At 57.4% G+C, this 20,690-nt stretch overlaps 1 protein-coding gene across 2 annotated transcripts in view; it reads right to left on the reverse strand.

The window, feature by feature from the left end:
• KCNQ4 (potassium voltage-gated channel subfamily Q member 4) overlaps window positions 1-14,160 on the reverse strand; it is a 70,152-nt gene extending 55,992 nt beyond the window's left edge. For both annotated transcript variants that reach the window (XM_059729593.1, XM_019487835.2), the window contains exon 1: window positions 13,793-14,160. In XM_059729593.1, coding sequence (XP_059585576.1) covers window positions 13,793-14,061 — 269 coding nt within the window. In that variant the 5' untranslated portion in view covers window positions 14,062-14,160. The remainder of the gene's footprint in view (window positions 1-13,792) is intronic.
• Between the last annotated feature and the right edge of the window lie 6,530 nt (window positions 14,161-20,690).

Genomic DNA, 20,690 nt, shown 5'->3' on the forward strand with positions numbered 1-20,690 from the left:
GCAGAGGACCGGTGCTCTTCGAGTCCAGTCTGGAAAGCGCTGCTGGGGTTGTTACGTGGCCATCACGTGCCGCCCCAGAGGCGATGGCCACTCCTCTAAGGATAACTTCACCTGTAATTTTACAGATGGGGGAAACTGAGGCATGAGGCCATTTGCCTGAGGTCAAGGAGCAGGGCCCAAGTGTCTGTCACAGGTAGCTTTGCCCTCTGCGGAGAGGCAAAGCCCAAGCGGCGCGTGTTATACAATTTCTGCCCGGGCGGGTGCTGCTGCTGGCAGCTAAGGGGGGTTTGGGCAGAACAGCCGAGAGATGGAGCCGCGGGAAGAGGAGAGGGGGAGCACGGCTCAGTTAAAAGGCTCGCTGGAGACCGGATAGCTTGGAGAGGATATTGCACCTGAAGCCTCAAGGCCATTTGATACAGGCTGGATTTATGGGCCATCTGCTTGATGGATGGGAGCCTCTCAGGGCAGAGTCATTACAAGCATGGAGGGCATTTGGCAGGGCGTAGCAACCGGAGCCCAAATAACCTTCCCCTCTCCGGGGAGCTGAAGCATTCTCCCAGCCGCCGCCGCGGGCCGCTGTTCCTGCCCTGTGCGGGAAAGCTTGGCCCCTGTACCCTGCCAAGACCCACCTCAGGTTGTGGGGAGAATGGGGGTGCAGCGATGCCCGGAGAAGGGCAGACCGACCCTGCTTGGCCCTGCTCTTAGGAAGCTGTCGTGCCCTGCACCCAGAGGCAGGAGGAAGTCACCTGGGATTGGGGGCCAGCAAATCAGCGCCTTGTGCCTGGGCAAAACCCAGCTCAGAAAGGGTCTGGGGGAGAAGGGATGAGGACAGGGGTTGCCAAGCTTCTCTTGCTGCTCATCTCAGACCAAGGCTTCCAGCTGAACAGCAGAAATCACGGCGCAACGTGCATCCAAACTGATAGGAGCGTGTCGGCACCTGGAGCAAGCTTGGAGCAGCCGGTGGGCACCCACGGGACCAATGAACCCCCCGGGAAAGGGGTCTGGCACGAGACATACCATTCAACAGGTCTCAGGACATCCTCCTCTCTGCCTCTACCCTGCAGTGCCATCACAAGAGACGTCCTGCTCTGGCTGAAGCCTCGTGCCTGGGGAGACCAGGCTGACTAGTCCAGAGATGCCTGAGCTCTGGAGTCTACCCTTAGTGCCCCTCCTTGCGGCTGCCTACCCCACGGGACCCGGGCTTCAGCCTCAAGGCAAGTGGATACCTCTCCGTATAGCTCAGGATCAAGGAGGGGATAAGAAGGGAAAGAAGGGTGAAGGACTGCCAACACAGCGGGCGCTGCCCTAGACACCCAACACTGATCTGCCTTTGGCACAAGACAGGCAGCTGGCACCCGCTCACCTCCTGCTGCCGAGAAACATCGGCACCATACATCGGGACAGCTCTGAAGCCCCCCAAGGAGCGGGGTCAACTGCAGCAAGGAAGCTGGGGCCTGGACAGCCAGCGAGCCTTAACCAAGACCTCAGGGGTAGTGTCAGAATTTGAACCCAGGACTCTCAAGTGCCAGCACTTCCCCGCACTACAGTCAGGCGCTTTGCAAAGCAACAGCTATGGCCTGGGGCAGTCTTCCTGCCTGGCACTTCAGCCATGGCTGCATGACGCTCCCCCCATGGTTGGGGGAGCGCACACTGCGGGTCCCTACACTGGGATGGCCCCTCAAGTTCACCACGGATAGAGGCTTCACCGCTGCATTGCTGGCTTTGGGGCAGAGAGGACATCATCTCGAGTGTCCCCGCCTGGACACGTGACTCCAATACACCCGCAGCATCACCCCTCGTGCCCGTGGGATGTGGTGCATCTGATGGGGAAGCTTTTCCACCCTTCCTGCATGACTGCAGCTGGCTGGGCAGACTCTAGAGCAGCCAAGGCAGCAGCTCAGCCCCTCTCTCTAGATGACTGCCTTCCCAAAAGCCAGCGCCTGGCTGGGGAAAGGGTCCTTGCTTCCATGAACCCACCGTTTCCATCCATCACTCACAGACACCCACAGACAGGGGCTGCCAAAACTCAGTCAGAGCCCAGCAGCACCGGGGCCCCCTATAAGTCATTCACACAGTGAGCGTGCGGTCCTGGGGCATGAGCACACCTCTTCCCATCCATCACGAGCCCTGCCTGCAACTCCCCGCAGGGGGAAACTCAGCTCCCTTTGCAATTCGAGTGCCCACGTTTGGCAGCTTTGGAAGTAGAGGGCTGGCACAAGCAGGGAGCGGACTGGGAGCCCGGATGTTTCACAGCCTAAATATCTGCTGGCTTGCACAAGTTTTGCAGCTAGCACTGAACCCACACCTCCAAGGGAGCTTCTGCCAGGGTGCTGAGCAGCCCCCATCACTCTTGGGAATCAAGGGCCTTGTGGGGCTTGGGCACTGGTTGCCCGGTCCCCAAGACCATCCCTGGGCCAGCTGGCCCCGAGCCCTCTGCACGCAGGGCTACCACAGCAGAGGAAAGATGCTACCGGCCAGGTGCGGCAAGTACAGCAGGTGCCACCAGGGGGTCCTTCGGGCCAAGCCCGTCAGAAGCGGGCTGCCTTCCTGCCAGGGGAATCGGATCGAAAGCCATGGAACAGGGACATTGGATCTTCGAGCTCCGGTTCCATTAAACCAACTGGGCCAAGGAAAGCTTTTTCCTAATAAAGCGGAGCCGCATTGCCCATGCATTAGGCGAGGGCTGCAGGCACACCGAGGCTTATGCATGTTTAATCCCCCAGCTCTCGGCAGAGAGAACTGCGTCCGCCTGAAACCGAGCAGTGAGTAAAGGAACCGTCCGTCTGGTTGCCAGCCCCGGGAGCCAGAGAGGGACAGGCGCACGGTGCAAGGGCAGGGGACGGCCACTCTGGAGTGAAACCGCTCCACATCTGTATCCGGCCCAACTTGCCTGCGCTGCTAAAAGAGCCCGGAGCTGGGATAACAAGACAGCCCCCACCCCAGAGTGCCTCCCCTCTGCACAGACAGGCGCACCTGGCTCTGTTTCACTGCCCTGGGCACAGAGGGGTGGTCAGGTTAAGTGAGGACCCCAAGGGTATTGAGGGAGTCGGTGGCAGGGCAGTGCCCATGTCCCAGGGCAGCTTCTTCCCCGCAGGGCCATCTCTCCTCTCAATTGTCTCAGGTTGGAGGAACCGTTATGTTTTGAGGCTGCCCCAGCTGGTACGTCCAACCCACGTGACTGTGGCTCGTTCTGCCTCCACAACAGCATCCTCACACCAGGACCCTGCTCCTGCTTTTTCTGCCTTGCCTTGCTGGTGCCAGCTCCCCCACACCTGCTCGCACGCAGCCTCAGGATAGCTCTGCCCATGCTGGCATTCCCGCGGGGTTTTGACTCCTACGGACATTTGAATGGGAATCACGCTCCAGGGCTCCCCTGCACCCACCCAATGCCAAGACAGCTGCAAGCCCCAACAGTAGCCATGTTTGGTCCCTCGACAGCCCCGTTCAGCCTGGGCATCCTCACAAGCACCAAAGATTCGCAAGCAAAGCCCAGCCTGCGGGGTGGAAAAGTGCCCATGGAGAAACTGAGGCACGGGCCCAAATTAGGTGAGACTGAAACCCATGGCCAGCAAACCCCTGTAGCAGGGCACGCTTCCTTCTCAGCCCCGAGGCTCCTGCTGGCCAAGGCAGCTCTGGTGCAGAAGCCAAGACCGCAGACAGCCCAAGTCCCTTCAAGCCTAGATGCGACCCCCCCCCCGCCAGCCATGCATGTTAACAGCGGAGCCGGCAGCCCCTCTCCAGTGGGACGTGACCCCCTCTGAGGGATGTTGCACAAGCCAGCCTCAGCCACAGGATGCCTACAAGTTCAGAGGACCGTGGCATTAGCTGTCACGTTTGCCTCCAGACCAGAACTGTGTTTGTGCCCGAAAGCTTACTAAGAAGAATTTTTCTAACTATTTGAGTTGGTCTAACAAAAGATATGGGACTGTCCCAAAGAACCCATGGCTACATCCCACACCCCTCCCCATCACGCTGCATTCATGGCAGGGCCACCAGACACGGTGGCCCTTCTGAAGCCACGGCGGCACTGGGTGGGTAAGGACAGAGGTCGGGCTCATCTCCGGGTCAGAGACATGACCTGCTGCAAGCCCGAACCCAGGTCATGCTGCCAGGGGTTCCCAGATCCAGCTCAGCGCCAGGGAAAGCTTGGAAATTGCCTGAGCAACTGGGGAAACTGAGGCAGCTCCACTCCAAGACAGCCTCCTGCCAAGGATCTGACAGTAAAACCTCCCAGGGCTCGGACCCCTGCTCAGCCCAGTCTTTCACTTCCCTTACCCAGCACGGCATTAAACTCCCACACCACTAACTTCCTGCTCCATCTCCCCTCAGACTCTCTCGAGGGGAAGACCAGCCCCGGGCACGCAGGGCCCGACACCTTCCTGGCCGTGCCCCCGCTAGGGTCAAACCACCTCTGCGGTCTCACTTCAAGGGTGAAGAGGGCAGCGGGGCCAGAGGAAATCAGCAAGCAGAGATCCTGCTCCGAGAACGTCTCTGCAGTAATAGGATACAAGGGAATAAAAAAAAACAACACAAACCCAGAAAATATCAGCTGTCAGCAAATTGGTTCCTAGCCAGAGCCTTTGGGAGGAGGAGAATCATGGACACTTAACATTGCTGCCTGGCTTGGTTGCAACCCAGCTCTTTTTTACCCTCCACTGCCCGGGCAGTGCCAGGGACCAACTGCAACAGCAGCCTCGACGCCCCGCGGCCTGGCCCGGCTCATGGGTGCTGGGGGACATGCGGAGGGTGGCTGGCCGCTGCCCAGATTTCCCTGGCGTGTAAGGGAATTCCTTGAGCAAGGAGGCAGAGTCAACACAGCTCATGAGAGCCCCCGGTTAGCTGCGAGCTGGCTTCGTCTTCGAAGCGCGTTGCAGACACAGGTCCTCATTTATCACCCGGCCCTGCCAGACGCTGCCACTGGGAAAGCTGGGGGTGGGGAGGGAGAGCCCCACTGACCTGCAGGGAAGAGAAGGCAGCTGCGGGGAGTGATGCAGCAAATCAGGCGCTGGGCGTAGGGCAATCCCCAGCGAAGCAGTGGGAAAGGATGCATGGCCAGAGCACCTGTAACTCATCTCGGGGGCTTGATGTACAGGGTCAGGTCTCCTGGAGCCCCAGGGAAAGCTGTGGCCAGCCACCGTCTGCCTACACTGTGCATGCAACAACTGCGCCATCATGGAGAATCCACGCAATGGGTTCGCTCTCAGGACTGCAGGTGGGGAAGCTGAGGCACGGATGGAGTGAGGCCAGAACTGGCTCCCAGTCCCCTGTGGGGGAGGCAGCAGTGCTGGGTAGCACACCAACTCCATCCCTGGCTGAAGTTCAAGACCCTTCCCCTAGATCCAGGGCGGGAGGGAGGGGACGGGGCTCTGCTCATGCAGCCGCTTGCTGGGGCACTGGGCTTTCATTTAGCCACGCGGCAGCACGGGTGAGGACAGCACCCCACAGCAGGCTCCAGTTTGCCTCCTCTCTCTGCCCTGGACACACACACACAGGTGGGATTTTAACAAAGCCATAACTGAGATGCATCAAATCAACACTAACAAGGGCAGCGAACCAAACCAGTGCTCAGCCTGCAGCTGGGCTGAAGCAGGGCGGGGGGGAAGGGGGTGGGTGGATTATATTTATAAGGGATTTGGGGGGGTTATTTTTATTGTTGCTGTCTGTTCAGTCTGCTGTAATTTGCTCCTGGTCAAATTGCTCTTTTAATGAAATGTTCCTTTAGGAAGGGGAATTCTGCTGAGCTCAGTTTCTGGTACACCCTGCAGTTTCATAACCATCAATACAAGCTACTAGAAACCAGCTTCTAGAGCAGCAATATCGAAAGTGACTGGTCAACTGAAAAGAAAAGTGGGGGGGATATATATATATTAAAAAAAAATATGCAGGAGGTTCAGCTCCGGTGAGCACCAGAAAGCAGCGAGCTGGGAGCAGGGGTGGATTTTCTGCAACTTCTCGGAGATGCTGGTGCGCACAAAATGGGGCCGGGGAAAGAAAACCATGCAGGCAGCAACCCCCCCGGCCCGGTCCCCCGCCCACGGTCAGGAAACACGGCGGGGAGGAGGTGGCACATGAGCGTGCTGCTTCTGTACGGGCCAAGAGCAGGAAGCAACTTTGCAGCTGCGGATCAGAGACGTTGTGGGCCGAAAAGATGTTTTTCTCGCCGGAAAACATTCAGGGGTTTATTGCCGCTTGGATCTTCGTGGATACCAAAGGATGCAAAGGGGTGGCTTGAATTTTAAGCTCCTGGTTCAGGGATGATCTCTTGGCTCCCTGTGCGTTCGGCATGTAGTGCAATGGGGTCAGGAGATGTGACTTGGGACCCTGAGTGCAAGGCCCTGATGACTTCTTGGTCCCTTCCAGCCCTAATGCATGTGCTAGGGGCTGTTCATGTAGCTCAGCAGACAGCCCCCTGCTCCAGAGAGCTGCTGGAGAAGGGGTACTTCATCCAAAGTTGGAGCTCGGGAAGGGGACTGCTAATGGGATGCATGGAAGGTAGATCTCCCCCCTCCCGCCCCTTCATACCCACAGAGCGGCCTCATGGCAATCATATCTGAGATGAGGAAACCCCGCAGTCAGGCAACCCACGAGCTTCGCCTGCTCAGCAGAGCCAGCCCCGAATGCTCGAGACAAGCCAGGAAGTGGCCTCTTGCAAAGGCAGCTACGCCTTTTGATTCTCTGTCTGCTTCAAGGCCCCAAGACCGCGCTCAACTTTGCCTCTGCGCCCAGCAAGATCAGGCGCTTCATTTTGAAGGAGGTTTTAAATGAAAGCAGAGCGTCTCACATAATCACAGGGCTCCGGGATCCGGGGCTGCAAATATCATGTATCGTGAGAGTTGCCAGTGCGGACACTGCATCCGCAAGACAAGCCGGCCAATTCCAAGCGCACGTGGTCCGAGATGCCAGCGCTGGATTTCTGCCAGCGAAAGGTGGACGAACGCGCAGTCTTCCCGGGAGCTTTCTCGGAGCCCCTTCAAGGAGCTTGACCCCTGCGGGGTTTGCATTACAGCTGCCCGGCCCTGCTAACACAAGGGTGCATCCGAGCCAGATCGGCGCTGCCCCTCGCTGCAAATATTCCTCGTTGGACCCGCACGTTTTAAGGAAAGTCTCTCCGAGCACTTTTGTGGGCGAGTGAATTTGGAACTTGAAGACACTTTTCCCTGCATGGAAAATCCATTTCAGCATTACCCCAATCTGGAAACAAAACCTAAGCATGTGACCTGCGTGGCTAAATAAAAACAGCTCATATGTCAAATGAGGCTTGTAACAAACTACTGTCATGCCAGGTAGAATAGACATTAGGTTAATTTCTATCCCATGCAAGCCGGGCGAAAGCCATTTGCGACCGGCGGAAAAGGGACTAAAATTTGGCTGGGAACCGCTGTTTGCTCAGCGCTAATTTACATGATTTGAGATTGTAACCTTTTGGAAGGGAGAAACGCATTGCATTTCACATTGCATAGCAATTTTAACCCCCCCACTGCCTGAGACGGAGCGATCCAAGGCTGGACTGGATCAGCAGATAAGAGTTCTGTTACCAGCTCTGCCACTGACCTTGTGTGACCTTGAGAGATTAAGTGACTCTCCCTGCCTCAGTTTCCCCAACTATAAAATGGGGGAGACGGAATTTTTGTTGCTGTTGTTGCAGCTCCGCAAAATTTAGAATAATAATAATTAAAAAAAATCTCCCTACAAACCTCTTACTATCTACCCACACCCCAGCCAGTGCCCCCTTTGCGGGGGCAGAGGGGACAGCAGAACAGATTTTCAAAGAAAAGGAATTACCAGGAAAAAGCCTGCGTTTGACGCTCAAAAATGGTCATTTCGCGGGGACCATGAGGGGTCACTGCCACGACAGATGGCCCTCAAACCTATCCCAAAACCAAAAATAGATTGACCAAAGAAACATGTCCACGTGCACCCAAAAATAATGCAGGGCGTGATATTACAGACCCCCTTGCCTCCACCTGCCAGGCTGTCAGGATGCTGAGCCCGCTCTGATCTTAGAGGCATTTGACACTGCCCCGTATCACCTCTCAGCACAGGCTGGGGAAGAGCTACTGAGCTGCAAAGCACATGCAAGTGGTGCCTCCAGCACTCAGGTCCTCTCTCCCCCTCCTTGTGCTGGAGAAGATTTGGCTGGAAGGGGAGCGCGGAGAAAGAGCAGGCTCCGTGGGTCAAGCCCACCCCGAGGCTGCCCTTTCGGGAAGCACGTGGCTCAGACGGATGCGCCTGCGTGCAGCGGCCCTCCTTGCGCTGCTCGCCACCGCGCCGAGAGCTGCACGATTGGGGGGTGAAGCAGTGTCAGCTCTCTCCATCGATCCCCAAGTGGTGCTGGTATTTATAGACCTGATTCCACCAAAGAGAATAGCAGGGGGAGGAGGGAAGACGTACTGCATGGCTCCAGGAGATGGGAATGGGCCCGCGCGTCATCCTGCTAGGCACATGAGGAAGTCACCGGGTAGGCAGGGCAGCCGGTGTCCAGGGATGAATTTTAAAGCCACCCCTGTTCTCGGCCGGACCCTTGGCATGACAATAAACATGATGAATAAGACAAGTGCTCTGGAGGCTTGATCTGCCTGCCACCAGGGTGTTGTTAGCAGCCTCCGGCGTCCGCCCAATTACCCTTCCGCCCCTTGCAAGGGAAAGGTGCGGCCTTGTCGCTGGAGGGTTTGTCTTCTGGCAGCGGGCAAAAAGTGCCAGGCAGGGCGGGGGTGCCAGCACGCTAGGGGCTGTTTGCACCTGGGATAAAAAGTCCCTGCCCCAAGGAGCTTGCAAACAAGGGATGACAAAAGCCACAGGAGGAGGGTGGGACTAGTCACAGGGGCAGGGTGGGCATCTTCTTCCCTGGAGCTCAGGCCAAGGAAGTCAGGAGTCGAGGTGCCCTGCCTGATTGAGAGCCAGGTCCCAGAGCAGGGGCAGATAGAGCGCATTTGCGCGAGCAGACCTCGCTGTACGTAAGGTGCCAAGACAAGCCCAGGACTCAGCACCCTAGGAAAGACTCTAGTGTGGACAGTTACACCTGGGTGCTGAAACTCCCCTGCCCAGAGCCCCCGCACGCTACACCTCCCCATCGCTGCCTCTTGGAAAAAGAGGCACGAGCCGCATGGGCGAGGATGAAGGAGAGAGGCTCAGGCCCTCTTCCAAGGGATCAGATTCGCTCTCAAGGGCTTCCAAAGCGAGGACGCTGGCAGGAGCCGAGTCACAGAAGCAGGAAGCCTCTTGCCCAGTTTCCATGAGGGCTGCATGCATTAATGGAAACCAGAACGGACAGGTGGGTCTTGAAGGATGCTTCACACTGCCAAGCAAGTGCTGTGTCATGGGGGACTAGCAATGGGTTTGTCCTGCTGGAGTTATATTTTTAGTGCAACTACGAGTGAGCGTGAGAGAGAGACGGGCTGTGTGTAAACATGTGCAGTTGTGGATGTGTGTATTCCCCAGCCTCATTACTCTCCAAAGGAAAGATCCCTTCTCCCCCACCCTGCTTGCTCTTCTTCCAAAGCACAGCAACTATCTGTATAACAAAGCACTGGCATCCCTTCCACCCCAGGAGGCTCCAGCTGCTGGCAATAATTCCTTGCAGGAAAAAGCTCTTCTTCTGGTGCGGCATTTGCAAAATAAAACCCAATAAAACAAACTAAGAAGAGCCCGCTAACAACTTCAAGGTGTCGTGACCGGTTACAAATGGACTGTTATGTCCCATCAGATCTCCCTGGGGACTGCAGGTGCCCTGTTACCAAGTGACAAATACGTTGTTCCATCTCAATATGCTAACTTAAGCGAGACCCACTTTCCTGCCTCTTAACGAGCTCAGACTTGCACGGCCGGTTCCCGATTCAGCATTGCTTTAGAATTCCCCCAAAATTGGGAGAGGCGGGGTGGCGGTGACATCCTGGCCGATCCCTTTGGCCCAACACTGGACCTGCAGGGATCACACTCTTGCTGATGGAGAACATCACAGCCAAAAGCCGGGGTGCACACGCAAGGTGCATGGATGATGGTCATGCACACACACCCGTGCACGCGGGAACACAGAGGCTTGAGCACTCAGCGCTGGACTGTCACTCGGCCCGGGGCTGAACTTTGCTGTCCTTAGAGAGGGGAGATGCACACCCCCTGTACCCCACCCACACTTTCCCAACCAAGAGGCTCCTGCTGTCCACCCCACTCTTCCACTCCCAGCGCTGGGAGTATAAGGGCAAGGGAGCTGCCAACTGCTACCTGCAGGGGCTGAGATGCATGAGAGAGGCCTGTAAATAATACTGCCCTGTGAAATGGGCCTGAGCAGGGGTAACCCAGAGGTGCCTGCCTGCATGTGGTCCAGAAAGGCCGTGGCCCAGGGTTGCAGAGGTCAGGCACCTGCGGAGCTGGCTGACTTGTAACACCTTGCAGGTCTCTAGCTGGAAGTCAGGTCACCAAGCGCTTTCAGGGAAAGATCAAGGTCCTGATGTGCACAATGGGGAAACAGAGGCATGCAGGAGACACTGTACAGCCTCAGGGGTCACTGGTAGCACCATAAATTGAACCTAGGTGTCCCGAGACCCAGTCCGAAGAAGTTCTTGGGCTCCCTGGAGGCAGCCTTCCAGTGAAAGCCCCTCCACCGTTTGACTGCCAGGTCTCTGAGCTCCCCCCAGATGCTTGCGGACTCTCTGGGAGACCACAGGATCATGGCAGGCAACAAGCCTGGCTGCTGTCTCCACCCTGGGTCGCAGACAAGTCCCCTGGGAGTTTAATCTGCTGCATAAGCTCAAGCCATTTGTTCTGAGAACATTTCTGCTCCTGAAGAATCCTCAGCTGCATGGGGTCCTATCTGTGCTCAGCACCTTGCAGCTTCATGCTCTGAGACGGCAAGAAAGTCGCCCCAGGGCCAGAGGCCCAGATGGGCTCGTTGCCCCTCCACACTGACCCCTGAGCACAGAGACCCTGCACCACCCCTCCGCCTCCACCCCTGCACACCATGGCAAGCACCATCCAAGAGGTCCGTGAGCAGGATCCCCAGCTAGGACTCGGCCAGGCTTCCTGCAGGGCTTCAGAAGCCCCCCGGCCTCACCCTGCCCCGTGACACTAGGACACAGCCCCAAGACCCCTTGACTGCACAACGTGAAGGAGAGGGCCAGCAAGGCCAGGGGGTAGGTGCCCCCTTCCCAACCAAACACCTCTGATGAGCAGGCTGCATCTGCAATGCCCACAAGTGGGAAATGGCCAAGACGCGCTCCCCAAGCCTGTGCATTCACCCAGGCCCTTCCTTCCGCCTGCTCTTTTTGGATAGGAAGATCCTGGAGGCAGAGACTGGCAGTGTTTCATTTCTTGCAACTCTCACGTCAGCACCAAGGAGCTGCCACCCTGGTCCGTGACCCACTGCACTCACCGGGAACCTTCCCCTGACCCCTGACCCCAAAACATGCACACAGAGCAAGAGCCGGACCCTGGCCCTGAGCCACCACTCAAAAAAGACCTGAGGGCAAGAGCGCGAAGGGACACAGAGCCAGGAGAAGCCACCCCGCCAGGCACAGCCCAGGTCAGCATCTGAACCCCAGTCTCCCAGGCCACTGCCCTACCCACTGCACCACACTGCCCCAGTTTGGGGACAAGCTACTGGAGGCAGGGCTGAGAACAAAAACTCCAGCAGGAGACTCTGCAAGTTTCATCTGCCCCAGCGGAGGGTGGGGAGAAGCCACATATCACCACGCACCAAAAGGAAGCAGGAAGAGATTTGCTGGCTGGTAGCTCCAAATATCTACGTGTATTTGCATGTGCAAACCGGCTGCACGGAGCTCATGAAGGCATGTCTACCTGAGCACAGAGGACGGGCAGGCAGGCAGGGTTGTGCGCACCAGACCCCCGTGCCACGATGCCCAGCCAGCCTCACGGTGCTTTGCAGATCCTGGCTGATGCCCTCTCTGCACCGGGGAGTTGCTGGCATGCTGAAGGGCTGGGGAACAGCCGCATGGAGAAGCAGTAGCCAAATAATACTGGACTCAGAAGAGGCCTAGCAGCTCTTCACCCCTCCACACCATCACACATCCCAACCACTAGCCCCTTCTCTACCCCAGCTCCTCCACCATGAGCACATTCGTTCTGAGGAAGGATGTACAGCAGGCATGTGGCATGGGAGATAAGAACCCGCATTGCGATGGGGGCAGTTCGAAGGATGGGCCACCCCCTCTCCCACTGCAGACTCAGGGCCCAGGCAGCAAAGGCAGAGGCCAGAGGGGCTCTTCCCTGGGCCCGGGGCCATATTTATTTCATGCCACATAGGAGAAGGGGAGCCCAGCACGTCTGAGAGCCAGGGGCCTTGGCCTGCTTCCCCTGCACAGCCAGAGAGAACAAACACGCCTGTAGCCACACATATGCCTCCAGTAACTAAGTTAACAGAGAAAACTGTGGGACCGACGGGACCCGAAACACCTGCTCTTTGATTTATAGACCCCCCTGCAACCGTCGGAGCAGAAGAGCACCCCCAGCGAATTCGGCGGAAAGACACACTCGCTCACCTCCTGCACCCGTGCCCCGCAAGCAAACGCCAGCTGACGCGGGAGGGCGGCAGGGGTGCGGCAGCCTCCTGGCCCCCCTTTGGTTTTGTGCATAATTACCCGGTTTTTGCTGAACCCGAGAAATGTCTGCGCGTGGCGCTATTAACTCACCGATCATTAATGCGTTGCCTTCTGTACCAGAACAATTATATCGCAGTCAGCGCAAAGAGTGTCCTAATGCAATCACTCTTCATTGCGCCTCTCCCAGGCACACGCACATCGCGCTCCGCCGCTTTCTACGCCACGGTTTGATAAATTACACTGTCTTCCCTTCGCCATCCCGGAGAAAGGGAGCGTGTTAATGACATTAAGACTCGCGTGTCCCCGGCTTTCTAGCTACATCTGGGAAGGCGAGGGAGGTTTGTGACAGCGCCCACCACGCTGCCATGGGAGCGCCGCAGACTTTGCCTTCCTGGTTGGAAAAGTTCTTTCTAGGACAGAAGCTTTATTGGGATTAAAACAAACCAAAACAAAAAAGGGCAGTAAAACGGAGGGTGTTTCTGTTTCCTTTCCGTGCCAGAGCGTATCACAAGCTCATCCCGTTTATAGAGGTCTGTCTCAGGACTCAGCTGGAGTTCAAGAGGGTTTTATTGTTTTGTTTTTTTAATGAATTTCCCTGTAAAAAAGCCCCGAACGTCTACTCTAAACTTTGCAGACAAAGTCTGTCTACAGCAGGGAGGGGATTAAAAGCTTAAATCTTCTGTTCCTAAAGTTCAGCTAAGCCAAAGCTACCCAGCCTGGGTTCGCAAATACAGCGTTTCACCCCCTTTTCGGCGTCCCACCGCTGCCAGGGGTGGACGGTCCCACAGCTCCCCACGGCCGCGACCTGGGGGCTCATTTCTGCCGCTTCTGTTTCGGGGCCGTGTTAAGCAGCAAATGTGGAGTCAGGGAAAGCAGAAGTTGCAGCTTCAAACTTTAAAGAAGAATAACACAAAAGGAAAGGGGGTGGGGAGGCAGGGAGTTGAGATCCCGTACTCTTTCCCAGGCTTGCCCCCTAACTATTCCAGCCCAATTTTTCTGCTCTCTTCCTTTTTGGAGAGGCAACTGAAACCAGAAACCCCAAATCTGCTGTTAATGGAAAAACCCGACACGCGGCGCGGCGCGGTGCGGTGCGGGGCGATGGAGCAGGGAGCGGAGCGGGCGCCGTGCGGGGCGGGCGGCCGCCGGGATGGGGAAGGTGAGCGCGCCGGGGAGGCAGACACAAGCCCGGGGAGCCGCGGAGGGAGGGAGGGAAGGAGGGAGCCGGGCGCGGAGGCACTCACATGAAGACGTGGTAGATGAAAGCCCAGCCGCGGGGCCGCTCCAGCACGTTGTAGAGGCAGTTCTGCAGGCGGCGGTAGCGCTTGTGCGAGGCGGAGCGCGCCTGGGCGCCGGGCGGGCCGGGCAGCGGGGTGCCCAGCAGCCCCAGGCGCCTCGGGGTGCCCGCCTCGCCCGCCTCCGTCTGCACCGCCGTGAGCGCCACGAACTCCGCCCGCCGCGGCTCCGCCAGCACCGACAGGTCCTCGCCGTCCTCCTCCCGCGCCCCGGCCATCGCGGGCGGGCTCACGGCATGGCCCGGCCGGGGCTCGCACCCGCGCTCAGCCCATGCGGCGGCCGAGCGCCGCTCCCCGGGCACCCGCCGCCGCCGCGCTCTGCTCCATGCCGCCCGCCCGCCCCGCCGGCCACCTGCCGCCGCCTCCTGCCTCCCGCAGCCGCCGCCTCTCCCCGCCCCGCGCCGCGCCGCGCCGTGCACCGCCCCGCCCCGCCCCGCCCCGAGCCTCCGGCACCTGCCGCCGCCCGCCGCCCGCGGGGCTGCTCGGAAAGCAACACCGACGGGGGCTTCGACTCCCCGCCTGGGCTGCAGCACAGGGGATGGAGCTGGGCTGCTCGGAAAAGACCGAGGGGGGTTGGACAGCGGACTTCAAGTCCCTGCACTGGGTGCAAAGGGGATGGAGCTGGGCTGCTCAGAAAAGACCGAGGGGGGGATTGAATAGCAGCCTTCAGCTCCCTGCATTGGGGTGCAAAGGGGATGGAGCTGGGCTGCTCAGAAAGGAAGACCAAGATGGGATTGAATAGCAGACTTCAAGCCCCTGCCTCGGGCGCAAAAGGGATGGAGCTGGGCTGCTCAGAAAGGAAGACCAAGAGGGGATTTAAGAGCAGCCTTCAAGTCCCTGCAGCAGGATTAGCAAAGAGGATGGAGCTGGACTATTCCCAGCGGTGGCAGATGACAGAACAAGGAGCAATAAGCTCAAGTTGCAGCAAGGGAAGTTTAGGTTGGATATTAGGAAGAACTTTCTCACTAGGAGGGTGGTGAAGCACTGGAATGGGTTACCCAGAGAGGTGGTGGCATCTCCATCCTTGGAGGTTTTTAAGACCCAGCTTGACAAAGCCTTGGTTGGGATGATCTAGTTGGGGATGGTCCTGCTTGGAGCAGAGGGTTGGACTAGATGTGACCTCCTGAGCTCCCTTCCCAGCCTCATCGATATAAATTCAATCTCTCATTCCAGAGGCCAGATCATGGGGGTTGATAGCTCACCCCTGTCAAAAATTTCACTTACAGTCTACAAGAGAAGAAAGTGGATGGAAACGATGGCCAGAAAGCTTTTGAAGTTGGAACAGGCAATGAGGTATAAACCATAAAGCAAAGATGATGATGATGATGACGACGACAAATGTGGTTACCTTTCTGGGGTCACCTGTTATCTTTCCTGCTTGGTGCAGGGGCTGGACCTGATGATTTTCTGAGGTCCCTTCCAGACTTACAATCTATAAATATATACAAAAAAATAAATAAAATAAATAAATAAAATTAATCTTCCACAGTGAAGCCAGGTTCAGCTAGTTTTCTATGATTTGATGAAGCAGGGATGGAGCCAGCCCTGGGTGGCTCAGGAGCTCCAGCAGGACCTTTCCAAGCCGGAGGAAATGCAGGAAGACAAGTGCAGGAGGGAGGCAGTGGGGGCAGAGAGGGTGAAGCTGGAGAGAGCAGGGCTCTCCAGAAGAGTGACGTGTCTTTAGTCACCCAGGTGCATGTGCCATCCCGGGGAGGCTACTTGGAGCAAATGTGGCAAGATGCTCTCTGGATGCCATTATTGCCCCTTATCCTGGGCTAAGCATAGCTCTTGCAGTGATGGGGCGCGGGGGCCCCTGAACACCCCGATCCAGACTGTCCCGTCCCCTGCTTCCTCCATCTGCCCCCTCACTCCTGTGCTCCAAATCCTCCTCACCACGTCTTCCCAGATCAGGTGCTGGAAACCGGCTCTAGGTCGGCACCTGCCCATCATGTCCCCGCACACGGTGAGCTCCCCCGAGGAGGCTGCAGCGTATGGTTTGTGAAATAATAGGTTCATCGATTCTCAAAGTAAAGTCCGCGGTGATGCGTTGCTACTTTCCGGAGCCCCTCGAAATCTCCCACCACCCGGCGGAGGAAGGGGCGGAAAAGCCGGCAAGGAAGGGCTGGGGCAGCAGGAAGGAGCCAGGCCTGAGTCTGCTTGCAATGGGAGAGGACCGGGCTTTTACAGTGCACCCTGCCCATCTAGCAACACATCCAGGGCAGGATGAGGCCTATCCTGGAACCACAACAAATCAGGACACATGTGGCAGCCACCACCTTGGGCATGCGGGGTTGATCTCTGCTCCTAAGGCCAGGGCTGCCATTGACTCATCGCTAGAAAATGGGTGTTTCTCCCGGCTCTGGGGAATCCACCATAGCCCGCCAGCCCATTCTGGAGCCGGCCGTCAGTCCTCGGTAATTGTTGATCATTGCTGTGGCTAGCAGCCCATGGGGAAAAGCAAGGTGCAGACTGGAGTCCCCAGGTCCCACGCTGCTCAGGGGACACCAGTGACGGATGGAGACTTGGAAGCCAATAGATAAGAAATCAGCAGAAGCAAGAGAGGCGGGGGACAGCAAGGAGGCTCTGAAGCCTGGATCCTGCTGGGCAAACCCCCGGGCCACACATGGACAGGCTGCCTTGGTGTACCACGAGGAAACCGGTGGTACGGGTGGGATTTACCAGATTTCACGGTGGATCTCAGAGCTGGTAGCCCCCGGGCCAGCCCTCCCTCATCCCCAGCTCATTCCTAAGGGCAAAAGTGACCCGATGTTGTCTTTTACAGGCAGATCCCAAAGCACCGTGGCAGCAAAGCCTCCCCACCCCGTGACTCAGAGTCAGGTCAATGCAGTGGGGAAACTGAGGCACAGAGCTAGCAAATGGCTTTCCCAAAGTGGCGCGGCGCTTGCTTTCCTCCCCCTCCTGTAGCCACACTTCCTTTCCAAACGGTTAGATCCTTAAAGCAGCTGATGCCATTTTCAAACCCAGCACAGTTCCCCTCCCTCCAGCGGGGCCCCAGAGCCCACACTGCTAAAAAAAGAGAAGTGAGGGTGAAAATTAAAGGCTTAAGTTAGTGAATTATTTAACAGGGCGGTCGGATCCTGGCACAAATGCCAGGCTCTTAACGAATGCCGCTGCCTTTGGTAGGTGCTTTGGAAACGCATGCAGGAATAAATAATGCATTCACCACCTAATAATCCCTCTCCCCATAAGCCTGCTCTTGTGGGCAGCTTCCACAGGCAGCAAACCTGGGGCGTGGAAGCCAAGGACAGGTCGCTTCCTATCCAGGGAAGTTCAGAAGAGGTCAGGCTGCCTTGGGAGGCCACCAGCGGTACGGGTGGGATCCAACAGAAGAGCTAGGGGATCTCAGTGGGAAAACTCACGCTCCGAACAGGCCGGACGACCTCCAAATGTACTCCTTCCAGCTGCTTAGCAGGACAAGGACTTTCTGGGTTAAGAAAAAAAAAAGGAAAGAAAAGGAGGATTTTTCTAGGGTCAAATTGATCCACCTTCACCGATACAATCAAAAGAGTCTCCCGTCATCTACTGCATCTGGCATCTGTGTATTGATGCTGCAGCTACGCCACGATCCGTAAGTCGTGGGGCTGTAATGCAGATCAGTGCCTTGCCAAGTGCTAATCGGCGGTGCCGGGTGCAGATGGCTGGACCATACTGGAGGCCTGTGTCCCAGGACAGAAGGAGCCATCAATGAGTCTTTCTTCCCAAGTAGTGGAGACGCGCCTGGTCCTGACTGATGAAGAGTCAGTGAGATTACAGAGTCCAGACCTCAGTGCTGTCGCCGTTTGTACACTGACCTCAGAGATGGACTGAGGTTTCATCTGGCAATCGATGGCAGCTGGCAGGAGAGGTCCTGGGGGCAGAGTTAAGGTGACCAGCCAAGGTTTCTAACCAAGCTGGGTCTGCTTTCCCCAGCATATAAGAAAGGAGCATTGGAGAGCCTGGGGGGACAACATTGTTCTTCTCTTGCATGTTCACCTTTATAGATGAGGAGGCCCAGCCTGGATTTGTGGTTGCAGAAGTTGGAGGTCTAGGAGAACATGCTTACTGGTGGGCAAAAAGAGCTGAATTTTTAAAAAAGACACCGTTTCTCCTGTGAATGCGGCCAACCCACTGCTAATAAATGACCCCAAAAGGGAGTGTCAAAACAACCAGACTCTGATAGATCGTGAATCTATGCCCTTCCCAGCTCCCTGGCTCAGCTTTCAGTGTTTTGCCTCTTACTCACCTCTGAAAAACCCCACTCTCCTTCCGCGAGTTAATTCAACCTTCGTGGGATTAAAACAAAAATCATCTCGAAACAGGCTGATTTATCGCTCGCTTCCCTGGCTGCTCTTAGACAGGCCAGCTCCGCTTCCCTCTTGGCTCATCCCCCCCCTTCCAGAGCTCGTGCAAGGCTGGGGTTGAAATCCCTACAGACCATGTGCGTTCCCATTCAAGTTTAGCTCGTATCGATTGCAGGTCGGTTGATGCTGTGCTTTACCAGACGGCCTTTCGGGGTTTCAGCCGCCCTGACCGTCTCTCTTTCTGGGCATGCATTTCTAATCCCTGCACAGTTGCTTTCTCCAGGCATCTCCCTTCTGTTGAACCTGGCCACTGAGCTAAGGGAGAGTCCCTGCCAACTCAGGTGCTTCCCCGGCCACTGCATGGCTTGTAGCAGCATGTAAAGTTATTGTGGACAGGGCCTCTGGGGCACTGCCCTCCAGCCCCAGGGGTCTTTACCTCTGCCCTTGCAGCGGGGCATGTTCCCCTCTCTGGAAACTCCTCTATTGATCCCGGAGCTGGGAGTGGGTCGGTTCAGTCTTTGGTGACGAGCCAGGGAGTCTAAATCAATACTGTGCTGACCGATCCATCAGCACTGTCAAAGGTTTCGGGAAGCTGGCACACTCTCCCAGCTGCCTTGCCACCATCTCTGCCACACCCCTGTCTGGCTGCTGGGGGCTTTGCAAGCCCTTTCTCCTTCCCCGGCCCCACCCTGCGATGAAACTTTAAAGAGGATCTGGAGGCCTGGCCTGCTCGGAAGGGAACAAGGAGGCCTGCTCCGGGCTGGGCCCCCCTGGGACTGCAGCTTAAATTCTTGGCACAGGACAGAGGACAAAATTTGCATCCACAGGCTTTCCAGTAAGTTTTGCAGGCTTCGTATGCTGGAGCCAGGCGGCTGGGGAAGGAGCAGGGACAACCTGGGAGGTGCAGCAAGGGATGGGGGCAGAAGAGGCAGCAAGGGATGGCGAGGGGCAGAAGGGGACAAAAGCCCCCCACCATGCCGGATGGCACAACCCAGCAGCAATCCCAGCCTGGAGCAGGGGAGGCACGAGGAGCACCAAGCAGACCCCAGCCCAGGGGGACCTGCCAGGGGTTGCAGGGAAAATGGCAACAGCTGCATCCCTCCAGCAGCAAGGCAGGCTGGGGTGGGGAGAGGAAACCACAACCCAGCAGCTCCACCCCTGTCCTGACTACACCTCCTCAACACGGCCAGGACTCATAGCTTTCCTTTCGGTCTGTCTAGGAAGGCCTGGCAGAGCAGAGGAGGATGCAGCTCAGGGCAGGGGAAGGAGGGTCAGGACTGGGCTGGGCATCAGCAGGTGCATGGGCAGCAGGGAGGTTGGGGGCCAGGCCAGAGGGGCACCGGAGGCTCCTGCATGGCATGGGGGGCTGTGGGTGGGGTGGCAGGGGATGCACTGCCCCAGCACGGAGAAGCAGGGCTGTTGTAGCTCCCAGCGGCAGAGAGACTGCAGAGCACCTGCCTGCCCGAGCTGGCCCCAGCCCAGGGCAATTAGCTGCTGGCTTCCCTGTTCATGCACACTCGTACAGCGCTAACAAGAGCCTTCAGAGCCCATTCCCTAGTGACAGCAGCTCCTGACAGCTTGCAGCAGGGACCGGGCCAGTGCTTAACCCCTTCCCAGCCACAAATGCTCCACCTCTTCTAGGCTGCACAAGCAGCGCGGAGAAGCCCGGAGGCAAGCGTGTGCTGAAGCAACCGCTGGTCACCGGAGGCCAGGAGCCCAGCTTGGCCAGGTCATGGGTGGAGCAGGGAAAGGTCCCGGACCCAGGGCCTCTGGGATTTGACCCGGGAATGCAGCCAGGATCTTTTCCGTGTCAGGGTGCATTCCCAGGCAGCCCCAGTGAGAGGAGCATCTGTCAAGTCTTCCTCTGCCCTCCTCCCTCTTGCTGAAACGTGGCTCAATGACTGAAGCCTCAGAGCTGGGGGTCGGGACTCCTGCATTCCCTGCCAGCTCTGGCCAAAGTTGGAGGGAGGATGGGAGGAGGGATGTAGGAAGGGAATCCCAAGCCAGACCTGGGCCTGACACTGACTCAGCCCATGGCCTTGGGTGGGACATGGAGCTTCTCTGCCTCAGTTTCCCTATTTGTTTAACAAGGTTCACAAGACTGGCTCTTCTCTGAGACCAAATGCACTGTCTGCCAAGAGCTTTGAGACCCTCTGCTTGTAGGGGCCCGAGTGGTGCAAAGTGCATTGGGATCCCCCCGGCTCGGGGCAGAGGAGAGAAGAGGTTGAACAGAGGCACTGCCCCTGCAGCCCGAAACATGGCAGCGAAGCAAAGCAATGACCCAAGCTCCCTTTTTGAGACAGAAGCAGCTTTCTTTGTGGGCTATAAGGATCGGGCAGTCCTGCTGTGAGGAGCGCCCTGCAGAGTCACACCACTGTCTCCCAGCTCAAACAAGGCTGCTTCTGGGGATGGCTTGCTGCACTGCATCCCTCCCGCACATTCGGGGCACCGGGCTCTTGGCAAAGTCAGGGCAGCCCCACACCAATGCTTGGGGTTGCAGCGAGGCAGCCAAGGGCCTAGCACAGCTCCTTAGCTGGGTCAAATGC

Source organism: Alligator mississippiensis, chromosome 6 (assembly GCF_030867095.1).
Source record: "Alligator mississippiensis isolate rAllMis1 chromosome 6, rAllMis1, whole genome shotgun sequence".
In the NCBI taxonomy this organism is placed as follows: Eukaryota; Metazoa; Chordata; order Crocodylia; family Alligatoridae; genus Alligator; species Alligator mississippiensis.